Source organism: Physeter macrocephalus, chromosome 14 (assembly GCF_002837175.3).
Source record: "Physeter macrocephalus isolate SW-GA chromosome 14, ASM283717v5, whole genome shotgun sequence".
Taxonomy (NCBI): Eukaryota; Metazoa; Chordata; class Mammalia; order Artiodactyla; family Physeteridae; genus Physeter; species Physeter macrocephalus.
Genome location: NC_041227.1, coordinates 26,419,800 through 26,431,642, shown reverse-complemented (window position 1 = coordinate 26,431,642; position 11,843 = coordinate 26,419,800). Strand labels below are relative to the sequence as shown.

The following is an 11,843-nucleotide window of genomic DNA, read 5'->3' as shown; positions in this document are numbered from 1 at the left end:
GTTCCTTCATCTGGTACATAGCCCTCTGCCTTTTCATCTTGTCTATCTTTCTGTGAATGTGGTTTTTGTTCCACTGGCTGCAGGATTGTAGTTCTTCTTGCTTCTGCTGTCTGCCCTGTGGTGGATGAGGCTATCTAAGAGGCTTGTGCAAGTTTCTTGATGGGAGGGACTGGTGGTGGGTAGAGCTGACTGTTGCTCTGGTGGGCAGAGCTCAGTAAAACTTTAATCCATTTGACTGCTGTTGAGTGGGGCTGGGTACCCTCCCTGTTGGTTGTTTGGCCTGAGGCAACCCAACACTGAAGCCTACCTGGGCTCTTTGGTGGGGCTAATGGCAGACTCTGGGAGGACTCACGCCAAGGAGGACTTCTGAGAACTCCTGCTGCCATTGTCCTTGTCCCCACGGTGAGCCACTGCCACCCCTGCCTCTGCAGGAGACCCTCCAACACTAGCAGGTAGGTCTGGTTCAGTCTCCCCTGGGGTCACTTCTCCTTCCCCTTTGTCCCGATGTGCACATGACTTTGTGTGTGCCCTCCAAGAGTGGAGTATCTGTTTCCCCCAGTCCTGTCAAAGTCCTGCAATCAAATTCCACTAGCCTTCAAAGGCTGATTCTCTTGCAATTCCTCATCCCGTTGCCGGACCCCCAGGTTGGGAAGCCTGACGTGGGGCTCAGAACCTTTCTCCAGTGGGTGGACTTCTGTGGTATACGTGTTCTCCAGTCTGTGAGTTACCCACCCAGCAGTTATGGGATTTGATTTTACTGTGGTTGCACCCCTCCTACCGTCTCATTGTGGCTTCTCCTTTGTCTTTGGATGTGGGGTATCTTTTTTGGTGAGTTCCAGTGTCCTCCTGTCAATGATTGTCCAGCAGCTAGTTGTGATCTACCACAGTACTTTTATATTGCTTGCATGTTGAAATGATACGGTTTCAGATATTGAGTTAAATAAAATGTATTTGTTAAAATTTATTTCATGTGTTACTTTTTACTTTTTCAATGTGGATACTAGAAAATCTAAAACTCCCTACCTGGCTCACACAGTGTTTCTGGGGACAGAGCTCAGCTAAGAGCAGAAAGGCATGTGGAGGGTATGGAGATGGAGGGGTTGCTTTTCTTAGGATGGAGACTCTCATGTATTTAGCTCTTATTTTGTGCTTAGCACTTTAGACCTTATCTGAATTAGACTCAAACAGTCACAGGTAGATATCACTCGCCTCTTGCTACAGGTAAGGAAACTGAGGCCTGTGTTTGACCAAGGTCCAGGGGCTGGTGTGACCACTTACTTCACTGCACTGTCTGAACTTTGCAGGGGTGTCGCCTTGACCTGGTTTTACTTATGTACATTGGCTCTGTCACGTTTCTCCTGCCTGCCTACCTCTGTCTCTCTGGCAGAGCCCACTGCTTTTGGACGCTTGCTCTGTAATCGTTGAACGAATGGGTGACCAGGGATGAATAACTTTATCAAACTTTTAGGAAAAAGTTATTGTGTGAAAGCCCAGTTCAAGCTAGGCTTCTTCCAAGGCCAACCTTCCATCCAGTGTAATATCAACATCATACCCTCCTTCCCTCACCACGGCCCGGTGCTGCCCCCCAGTCCCTGCTGAGGAATCTGGAAGGGGTGCGGTGAAGAGTTCTTCTTTTCCTCCTCCCATCTCTGAATCAGGTCCCAGGTGTGGATCCTTTGGCAGGCCCTTTGTGCGTGCATCAGAGACAGTCAGAGCCCAAGCCAGAGGCTGCAGACGCCTCCCCACTGGAGACCTGAGGTATCCCTGAGGGTTTGGGGTTTTGGAAGGAGACCTGGGTCACAGTGGCCACTTCTCTCGCTGCCACTCAAACCACTGCTCCAGGCCTGGGGAGGGGGGCGGTGGCCAGGAACTGCGAGGCCAGCCCCAGGCTGTCAGGAGAACGGGCAGTGGCTCCTGGTCTCATGTGGAGTCTCATCCAGGGCTTGAAGCCAGCGTATTCCAGGGATGCTGGGAGCCTCCTGCCATGACTGCCACACCTGGGCAGGTGCTGGGCACCCTCCTGGTCACCCTTTTGCTGAGGCTCACAGGTGATCCCGAGTGCTACCCACAGAGACCCTCAGAGCGGGCAGCGATTACCAAACCCAGCCACCTCGTGCTGCATGGGAGGAGTAGCTAAGCTGTTTGCCTGCCTGCCAGGGTGCTTGTTTCATGCCTTTTCCTCAGTGTGGACCTTGTGGATAATGGGGCTGATGGGAGCTTTGGGGGTCAAGAGGTGGAAGATGTGACATGAGGGTAAGGGGCTGGGGGGAGGTCAGGGGATGAAAGAGGAGCACCGCCCCACCCAGTATCCCTGATGTCAGCTCTGGTATGGGTGGCTACCAGGTCTAGTTCAGAGAGGGTGTGGGGGCGCAAAGACAGAGGGACCGAGAAGCCCCCTGAGTGATGGAGACTCTGGCATCGTGAAAAGAGTGCTGGACCCACAGTCAGGTGGACATGCTTAACATCCCTCCTTGGCCACTCACAGGCTGTGTGACCTTGTGCAAGTCACTAAACCTCTCTGAGTCTCTGATTCTTCTTCTGGAAAGTGGGGCAATAATACCAGCCTCCCACAGTTGGGACGCAGAGGAAAATGAGCACATGCCCCTGAGAGTGTTTTATGATCCACAGGGTGTGGTGTACGGGAGGGGAGATGATTACCACTAGGATCTACTAAGAGGAGAGCATGATGCAGAGCTGTGTGCTAAGGGGACAGGCTCCCACAGCTTCCTGAACTGCGCTCCATCATCTGTCACCCTGTGCTGTTGCTGCTGGTTTATTTCCCCACCCCCCCAACACGGGTCCTGTCTGATACATCTCTGTGTCCTCAGTACCCAGTTCACATACTGGCACAGAGAAGGGGCTCAGCAAATGTAGTGAAGATTTGGAGAGGTCCCTGCTCTCAGATCTCTGTAGTCTGTCCTGATGGGGAGTGGAGAGTCTAGTCCTGTAGTTGTCAGGATGACTCTAGGAGATAGATCCTAGGTTAGGAGAAGAAGTACTCTGGCCTCACCCTAGCTTGTGAGAATGGATGAAGCCGCCTCCAGTGCAACGAGCCCCGTGTCCCTGGAAGTGAACAAGCAGAGGATGGAGGCCCAATGGGGTAATAACAGGAAGGACCTGAGGAGGAGGGCCAGTCATGCCTGCCCGCAGTGATTCTTGGCTTCTCACTTATGTCCAAAATGGAAATCTTGATTCCTCACCAAACCTCACCCATCCCAACTTGGTCCATTTAACCCCATCTCAAAACCTAGAACCACCATCCACCCAAATGCTCAAGAGGAAAACCTGGGAATCATTTATCCATAGTTCATTCTGTGCCTTGGCTCCCCTCCAGTCCATCACGAGTCTTGCTGGCTGTATCTTCCAAATGTACCTCAGATGGGTCCCTCCCTTTCTCACCACCCTGGTCCAGGCACCATCACCTCACACCTGGAGCTCTGTGCTGCCTCCTCGTTGGCTTCCCTTCCCCCACGTTGCCACCCTCCTTTCCATTCTCCACACAGCAGCCCCAATTATCTTCTAAAACATGCCAGTGAGACCAGCTTTCATCTCTGTTTAGAATCTCTGATGGCTTCCCATCACACTCAGAAAGGAATCAAGAGCATCCCCATGGGGCTTCCCTGGTGGCGCAGTGGTTGAGAATCCACCTGCCGATGCAGGGGAACCGGGTTCGCGCCCTGGTCTGGGAGGATCCCACATGCCGCGGAGCGGCTGGGCCCGTGAGCCATGGCCGCTGAGCCTGTGCTTGGGAGAGGCCACAACAGGGAGAGGCCCGCGTACAGCAAAAAAAAAAAAAAAAAAAAAAAAAGAGCATCCCCATGTCTCACAAGGCTCTTCTCCATCTGGACCTCTCCGCCCATGAGGCGGAAGTCCTACAGACATCTCAGTTTCTCAAGCCAACCAAGCTCTGCCGGCCCGAGGTGCTTCTCACCTGCTGTTCCCGCTTTCTAGAATGTTATTCCCCTGCCCTGGCCCATGTCTGGCTCCTATCTGTTCCTCAGTTTCAGCTCAAGATGTCACCTCCTCCAGGAATCCTTCTCGTACCACCTTTCCTGAATAAGTCCTCCAGGCATTTCCTGTGTCTGCACTCTGAGTTTCCCTGAGGTCACTGAGGCCCAGTTGTAATTCTGTATTTGCTTGTTTACTTGTTATAGCATCTGTTTATATGCTCCCCGAGGCTGCAGCCAGACAGGGCACATAGTAAGTCCCCAGGGCTGCACACACCACGGCGCCTCTTTCCGGCTGCTGCTGTGGGATGCGGCGGGCTCTCAGCGCGCAGTCACAGCCATCTCTCTCCTAGACGGGCAGCCCTTCATCCCTCTGGCGGGCCCGGCTCACAGGACAACCTCTGGGAATCCGGTGCCTTTCAACTGCACCACTGACTCCTTCGGCTCCTCAGACTTCAGTGTCACCTGGATGAAGGACAGAGATGAGCATCCAGCCTCAGCTCAGCACCTGGTGACCGGCGACAAAGGCAATTACTCCGTCACCGGTAAGGTGTGGAGACACTGTCCCGCCAAGATGTCTTGTCGGAGATGACCTGCGAAGTCACGCACGGGGCGGTCCTGGCAGAGCTCTGCGGAAGAGCACGAACCTCTCTGAATGCTCCAAGCTGCGGAGGCGGGAGGCTGGGTGGGGGCATCGCTTTCCTGGATTGACTTTCGGACTCTTTTGCCCGAAGCCCCCTTGGACTTCCAGTTGGGAAATTGGAATTCCGCCTTGCCGTGGCTGATCCCGCTGTAGAGTTGTTAAAGACACAGGTTCCAGAGGCCCCCATGTGGGTTTAGTCCCAACTGTACCACTTCACAATCAATGTGATCTTCGGTAAGTTAACCTCTTTGTGCCTCAATTTCCCCTCAGAAAGAAAATAAAATTATCACCTACCTTGTAGGTTTCATGTGAGTATTAAATGAGCTATTTCTTGTAAAGCACATAGAACACTGCCTGACACTCAGTAAGTTGTTTATGTATATTTGATTTTATTATTATTATCTGGACTAAGCGTCCATTCCAAACATCTTTGTTTTATTAATATCATTACTATTTTTTTATTATTACTATTTTTAATTTTAAATATGTATTATTTATTCAACACAAATGAATTCATTCATCCATTCATCCACAATATCTACTGTGTGTCAGGCACTGTTCTAGGTGCTAGGGATATAGAAATGAATAAAAATAAGTCCTTGTTCTCAAGGAAATTATAGTTTATAATTCTTAAAATAATATTTCATGATATGAAATATTTCAAATGCACAGGAAATAACATAGCAGACACCATGTACCCCTACCCATATTTAATGAGTGCTAACACTTAGCTCTCTTTGCCTTACATTGAGCATACAAGAAAAATTTATTTCTTTTTCAAAAAAGATAACTGATTTAAGAGTGAAAGCTCTAGGGTTGGTTACTGGGAGAGAAAGACATAGAGGGCAGGCAGATAGGGGTAATTTCAACAGATGTTCCTTTCTGTTTCTCTGTCCAGTGGTCCCCACCCTGAAGATCACCACGAAGCCCTCTGGAATGCAAATCCATGTGCATTAGAGAGTGAATCTCCTGTGCCATGTGAGCCACTTCTATCCATCCCAGCTGCACCTCACCTGGATGGAGTATAGGTGCAAGACACAGACCATGAAATCCCCTCAGGTTATCAGAAGCCCAGACGGGACCTACTCTCTGGAGCATACCTGGCAGGCAGAGGTCATGCTGGACAGCAGCAAGTTTGCCTGCTGGGTGGTCCAGGATGAACAGCCCCCAGTCCAAGCCAACACCACCCTGTGGGCCCAGGGTGGGAAAAGGTGGGTGCAGCTTCTTGCCCAGCCCCTCTCGGCAGCCAGGCTGGAAACACCTGCCATCTGCCTGGAGTGCAGACAGCAGTAGGTCAGGGACTCAGGGCAGCAAGGGATGAAGGTGAAGGAAGCGAGGATGCCCTGGGATTGTGATAAAACTCTCAAGCCTTCATCCCCAAGTTCCATTCCCGCCTCCCCTCTATCTTCCTCAAGAAGGAGTAGGACTTCCCCGATTCCATGCACTCTTCAGGTTGAAAGTTCTCTTGACTGCAGGAAAAGGCAGAGATTAAGGAGAGATGGGCACCAAAATCCCTTCCAGGAAAGCTCTAATCAAGACTGGTTCAGCGGAGAGTTTCTGGAGTTCAATTTTAAAGAGAGGCCAGAATTCTTGACAGGATTGTCTGGGAAGCAGGGAGGGTGCAGGTGCAGGATTCTCATTCTCTCTACTACTGAGTTTGCTCTCTCTCACTTCTTTCTCAGTCTCTCTTTTCTCTCTTCTCCCCTCCTCTGTCCCTCATTTCCCTTTTGTTGCTTCTCTTTCCCACCCCCAACCTCTCCAAATCAGATTCTATCTCCTCCTGTCTACCTTTTGTGGCCTAGATAACATTCTCCACTAGGGGGAGCTGCCCACCAGCAGGTCAGACCCTGAGGACGGATCTTTCCTTGGTCCAGCTGGAATCAGCTTGGGAGAGTGAATGACTGGGCCCAGAGGGGATGAATTGGGGAGGGGAGGAGAGGTGGAGAGATAGGAGTATTAGAATTGGCCAGACCTGGGCCAGCCAAGGGTGAGCCAGAGTGTGGACTGACAGCTCTCCAGAACCACAGGAAGTGGGATAGGACAACTCCCTCCAGGCAGGGTGAGCTTCTGGGCCTGCAGCATGTATTACAGCCCAAGCCACCACCAGCAAAAGGGCAGACAGGTTGCTGGGCTGCAAAATCACACATCTGCACAACAGGAGCATTGACCCTGCATTCTATTTCTCCCTGAAAGAACTGGCCTTTTCTGCCTGCTCTAAGAATTCTCAGGGGCAAAGAACCCACTACCTTTCAACTTCTCAGTGCCTTTTTTTCTTTCATGCCCAGAAGAAATAAGAAAAACATCCACCCAGCGGGATATATAGATCTGTGTGAAAAATTACAGACTGGTCCTTTCTGATCCGAAGCAAGTTACACTATTTCTTTATTGACTCATGCTGAGTTTTTTCTCTCTGTCTTATTTTTCTCCTTCGCCTGCATGCATGTCTCTGTCCCACTGCTGCAACGTTAGCCCCGTGAGAGCATCACTTTGATTCTACCACTCCCCTGTGTGGCTGTTTGATGTGCCTTGTGACCTGCAGCGGGGAAACTTCTTTTTCTGACATCAGACCCCCTTCTGTTTGTTGTTAACGTGTCTTTGCAGCAACACCTTCTCAGCCTGACCCATAAAGTCCTTCTTCAGCTCTCACCCCTTACACACTCCCACCTCTGTGCTTCTGGTCATGTTTGCTGACACGTGCAGAGCACTTACTGTGTGACAGGCATCCTCACATATGTTGTCTGATGTTTGACAACCAGGACAGGCAGCAGAGGCACCAGGTCTCAAATAGCAGAGCTGGGATTAGAAGGCAGGGCTGTCTGTTCCCAGTTCAATGCGTTTTCTGTATTTTTTCCTCCATCCTGTCTAAGAATACAAATCTTAGTGTTATCTCAAGGCTTTTGCAAATCCCCCTCTTAAATACTCTGTATTCATATTTATTTCTTCCTGAATTGTCATGTCTGCCCGCATCATTCAATTCTCACCATTGGCTCTGAAACTATGGAGCCTCTTGCAAGTCCCTACAGGGGGTTTTGTCCATTTATGCGTCTCCTCAGTGCTGAGACCCTCACAGACCTGAAACAGATACTGGCTCTTAAGTTCGGTTGTGGCCAGACTTTGAAGTCAAATGGATCAGTGTCACCTGGCAGAGCTGCCACGGGCCATCTGGGACCTCAGGCAAAGCACTGCTGTTTCTGAGCTCAGTTACCTCCTCTGAGCAATGAGGACTGTTATGCCCACCAGGTGAGGACCAGCTGGGACTCCTTCCCTTGACCCCTGCTTGGCATCCAGACATTGGAACGCACAGTGAGTGCTCTGTAGTGACTGATGGCAGTCTCCATGATGCCTAGACCATGCTGGGTTGAAAGTAGGAAATGATTGAAGTTCACTGATTATTATGGGGAAGCTATGGAGAAATAGAGGCAGCTGTGATGTAACAGAAGGAGCCCTTGACTTGGAGTCTGGGGTTGGAATGTGAGTTCTGTTTGCTGTGAGGAACTTGGGTGAGTTACTAACCCTGTCAGCCGTTCCCCCTCTAACATTAGAAACATGATTAATAACAATTCTTTAGGTGGTGGTTGTGAGTATTGGTTGATGATAGTTATCATTTATAGAGTGATCACTATGTGTCTTATATTCTTTACTAGTTACTGTATGTAATTTATTAATTAACTCTAAGAATTAAGAATCATCCCCATTTTACAGATGAGGAAACTGAGGCTTAGAGAGTTGAGTTGTCCAGGCTTATGCAGTAGAGGGGCTGGGAATGCAAACTTGGGCTGAGTGTGACCCCAAAGCCTGTGGTCCTACCCTGTCTCTGTGCTGTTCTGGGAGCAGTGAGACACCCTTCCCTGTCCAGGGACTGAGGACAGAGCTGAGCCTGGTCACTGAGCACAGACCCTGCGTCCTTACTTCCTGGCTAAGAACCCCGGCTCTACTGACCAGCTGTGGGTCTTGGACAAGGTACTTAGGCTCTGGGCCTTAGTGTCTTCGTCTGTGAAATGGGGATAGGAGTAGCTCCCTCCTCCTAGGGCTGCAGTGAGAACTTGGTGGGATAGGTCTCAGAGTCTGTAAGCAGGGTAGTGGGATGTGGGTGTTGGCTGTGAGGTGCGGTTGGGAGTCGGACTCCTTACAAACTGCTGTGGTCCCTGTAGCTTCTTGTCTGGCCTCTGATATCAGCTTCATAACTGAACTGTCAGAATGTAATCTTTAAAGCCTATAGAAGGGGAGGCGATGGGGCTTCTCCACGGTGATGCTGAGGATTTGTTCTCACTGAGTTTGGGCTCCTCTGCATCCTCTCACAGGTGGGGTCTCTCCTACAGGCAAGAGCAGACACTCTTATGCCCTGCAAGGCCCCCTTCAGTGATCTGAGCTGGGCAGAAGCATCCAACTGACCTTCATGTCCTCCGGATTCTGCACATGTCAGGTTACTGTGACCTGCATTAAAAACACCCACCAACTATTAAAGCCCCAGACCAGCGACCACCTTAGTGGAGACAGCTACAATGTGACCAGAAGTGTGCTTATCTCTCTGCAGGCTGACAACGTGTACTCCCTTGTCCTCTGCCAAGTCAAGCACAGGTCCACACTGGTTTCCCAGAAAACCATCCAGCTAGACCAGTACCTCCATGATAAGGACATTCTCTTTGTCCAGACGGGTTAGTGCAGAATTGGGCTTGAAGTTTCTGAGCCTTAGTTTCCTCGACTGATAAATGGCATATCCCTCACTTTGTTGTGGCAAGAATTCAGTGAAATGATACTGGTAAAGTAATTAACACATCTCTTGCTCATTAACCACAGAGAAGTGACAATTGTTATTTTTCTTTATTATTACTATTCACATCACTTCTCAGAACTCAGTTTCTTCAGCTATAAAATGGAGAAAAAATATCTTCTGGGAATTTAATTTTATTATTATAATTTTTTTATATGAAGAGGATTTAAAGCCCTTTGTGAACTTCTGAATTTTAGATGCAATGATGATTTTTTTATCTTTACTCATATCTGGGTAAGGCCCTAATTTTCCATCAGTTTTTTTTAATTGATTTTGATTTTCTTGGCCTAGATCAATACTTGACTCGTCTGCAAATCATATTATAGGAAATCCCTTCATAGTGTACCTAGTAGGAATCTTAGTGATCATCTCATTGTTTACAACTCCAAAGCCCAGAGAAGGCAGGTGAGTTGTCCAAGGCTGGACAGCAGTAAAATTAATTCCTTAGATACAGGACTTTAAAATTTACAAAATATTTTCCTCATTTTTTTTGCTATTATTGTGGAGGGAAACACATCATTTTACATGGGTAAAATATTGATACTAATGACTCAAATGAGCACAGCACACTGTCAATATACACATTTGTATGGATTGACTTATTTAATGTGTACAACTGCCCTGTACTGCTTATCGCATTCATGGTTTATAGAAGGAAACTGAGGTTGTAAGAAGTGAAGTCTGCCTGAGGCTGTGAAGCTGGTGAGTGAGAGAACTTTCGACATGAATTCAGGCTCTGACTGCTATTCACCAGCTGTGGGACCTCCTGGCTTGTTGTTTAAGTTCTCTGAGTCTCAGTATCTTTGAGTGTAAAATAGGAAAATGATAAATGCAGGGAGTATTTTTATATAATTCCCTGGAGTTAGGACAATTGTTTGGAGAAGCAAAAGTCATAGATAATAAAAATATTAACAAACAAATTGATTATTTATAAATTAACCCCCTCATTAAACCCTCCCTGCTCAACACTTCCTGCCTCTCATGTTGGGTTTCCCATCATGGAAATAACTTTCTGGGTGTCTTTCTTTGTGTTTCCCTGGAGGCACAGCCTGAAACTAGGTCTTGGGTGCAGGTGGTTGTGAGATGATTCAGTGAGACTGGGATAAGAGATGGAGCTAGTGAGAAAGGGAATGAGGGACACCCCAGAATGGGTATTATTGAACTGGGTGCCCCTGTGGATGACTGAGGCTCAGTGCCACTGGGGACCCTCTGAGGAACTCTGTAGACTCTTCCTCAGGATTGTCCATGGAGGAGGGAGGATGGGATGTGCCTGCATGGGCTGCATGGCATTTCACGATTGTGGAGAACTCCTGAGGCAGAGCATTGCGGAAGAGCTTCAGGAATCTGAGATAGAAGGTGGCACCACCCAGCACTGCTGCCCTGAGATCAGGTGGCTGCAGGATGTGGTGTGGCGCCCAGAAACCCTCTGCTCTAGAGGGTGGGTCTTTCCTTGATTGAAATGTGGCAAACATCAGACCACACTGTACAGTTAGAATCCACATCCATTGCTAAGTGAAATCAGAGACTTGGCAAAGTGTACTTCAAGTAATTGATGTAAATGATGCTTTAAAACTGCTGGAATCCCAAGTGAATCTTCCCACATTTAAAGATGAAACAAGAAAGAAAAAAATCTATGTCATAATGATTCTGCGGGCACTTCAAAAGAGAACATTTTGATGAAAAGAGGCCCCTTAAAATTGCTAGAACAGTTAAATAATTTCAAATAATTTTTCAAAATTACCTTTTTAATTTATTTTTATTTTTGTAAATTTTTATTTATTTTTAACATCTTTATTGGAGTATAATTGCTTTACAATGGTGTGTTAGTTTCTGCTGTATAACAAAATGAATCAGCTATACATATACATATATCCCCATATCTCTTCCCTCTTGCATCTCCCTCCCTCACGCCCTCCCTATCCCACCCCTCTAGGTGGTCACAAAGCACCGAGCTGATCTCCCTGTGCTATGCTAGCTGCTTCCCACTAGCTATCAGTTTTCCATTTGGTAGTGTATATATGTCCATGCCACTCTCTCACTTTGTCTCAGCTTACCCTTCCCCCTCCCCATGTCCTCAACTCTATTCTCTGGTAGGTATGCATCTTTATTGCCATCCTGCCCCTAGGTTCTTCATGACCATTTTTTTTTTTTTTAGATTCCATATATATGTGTTAGCATACTGTATTCGTTTTTGTCTTTCTGGCTTACTTCACTCTGTATGACAGACTCTAGGTCGATCCACCTCACTACAAATAGCTCAATTTCATTTCTTTTTATGGCTGAGTAATATTCCATTGTATATATATGCCACATCGTCTTTATCCATTCACCTGTTGATGGACACTTAGGTTGCTTCCATGTCCTGGCTATTGTAAATAGAGCTGCGATGAACATTGTGGTACATGACTCTTTCTGAATTATGGATTTCTCAGGGTATATGCCCAGTAGTGGGATTGCTGGGTCGTATGGTAGTTCTATTTTT

General features: G+C 48.0%; 1 protein-coding gene across 1 annotated transcript in view; it reads left to right on the top strand.

Moving 5' to 3' along the window:
- The first annotated feature begins 3,024 nt into the window (after window positions 1–3,024).
- Window positions 3,025–11,843, top strand: part of LOC112066203 (signal-regulatory protein beta-1-like) — a 122,666-nt gene continuing 113,847 nt past the window's right edge. The window contains exons 1-3 of the mRNA XM_055089726.1: window positions 3,025–3,100; window positions 4,301–4,497; window positions 9,125–9,245. Coding sequence (XP_054945701.1) covers window positions 3,025–3,100; window positions 4,301–4,497; window positions 9,125–9,245 — 394 coding nt within the window. The remainder of the gene's footprint in view (window positions 3,101–4,300; window positions 4,498–9,124; window positions 9,246–11,843) is intronic.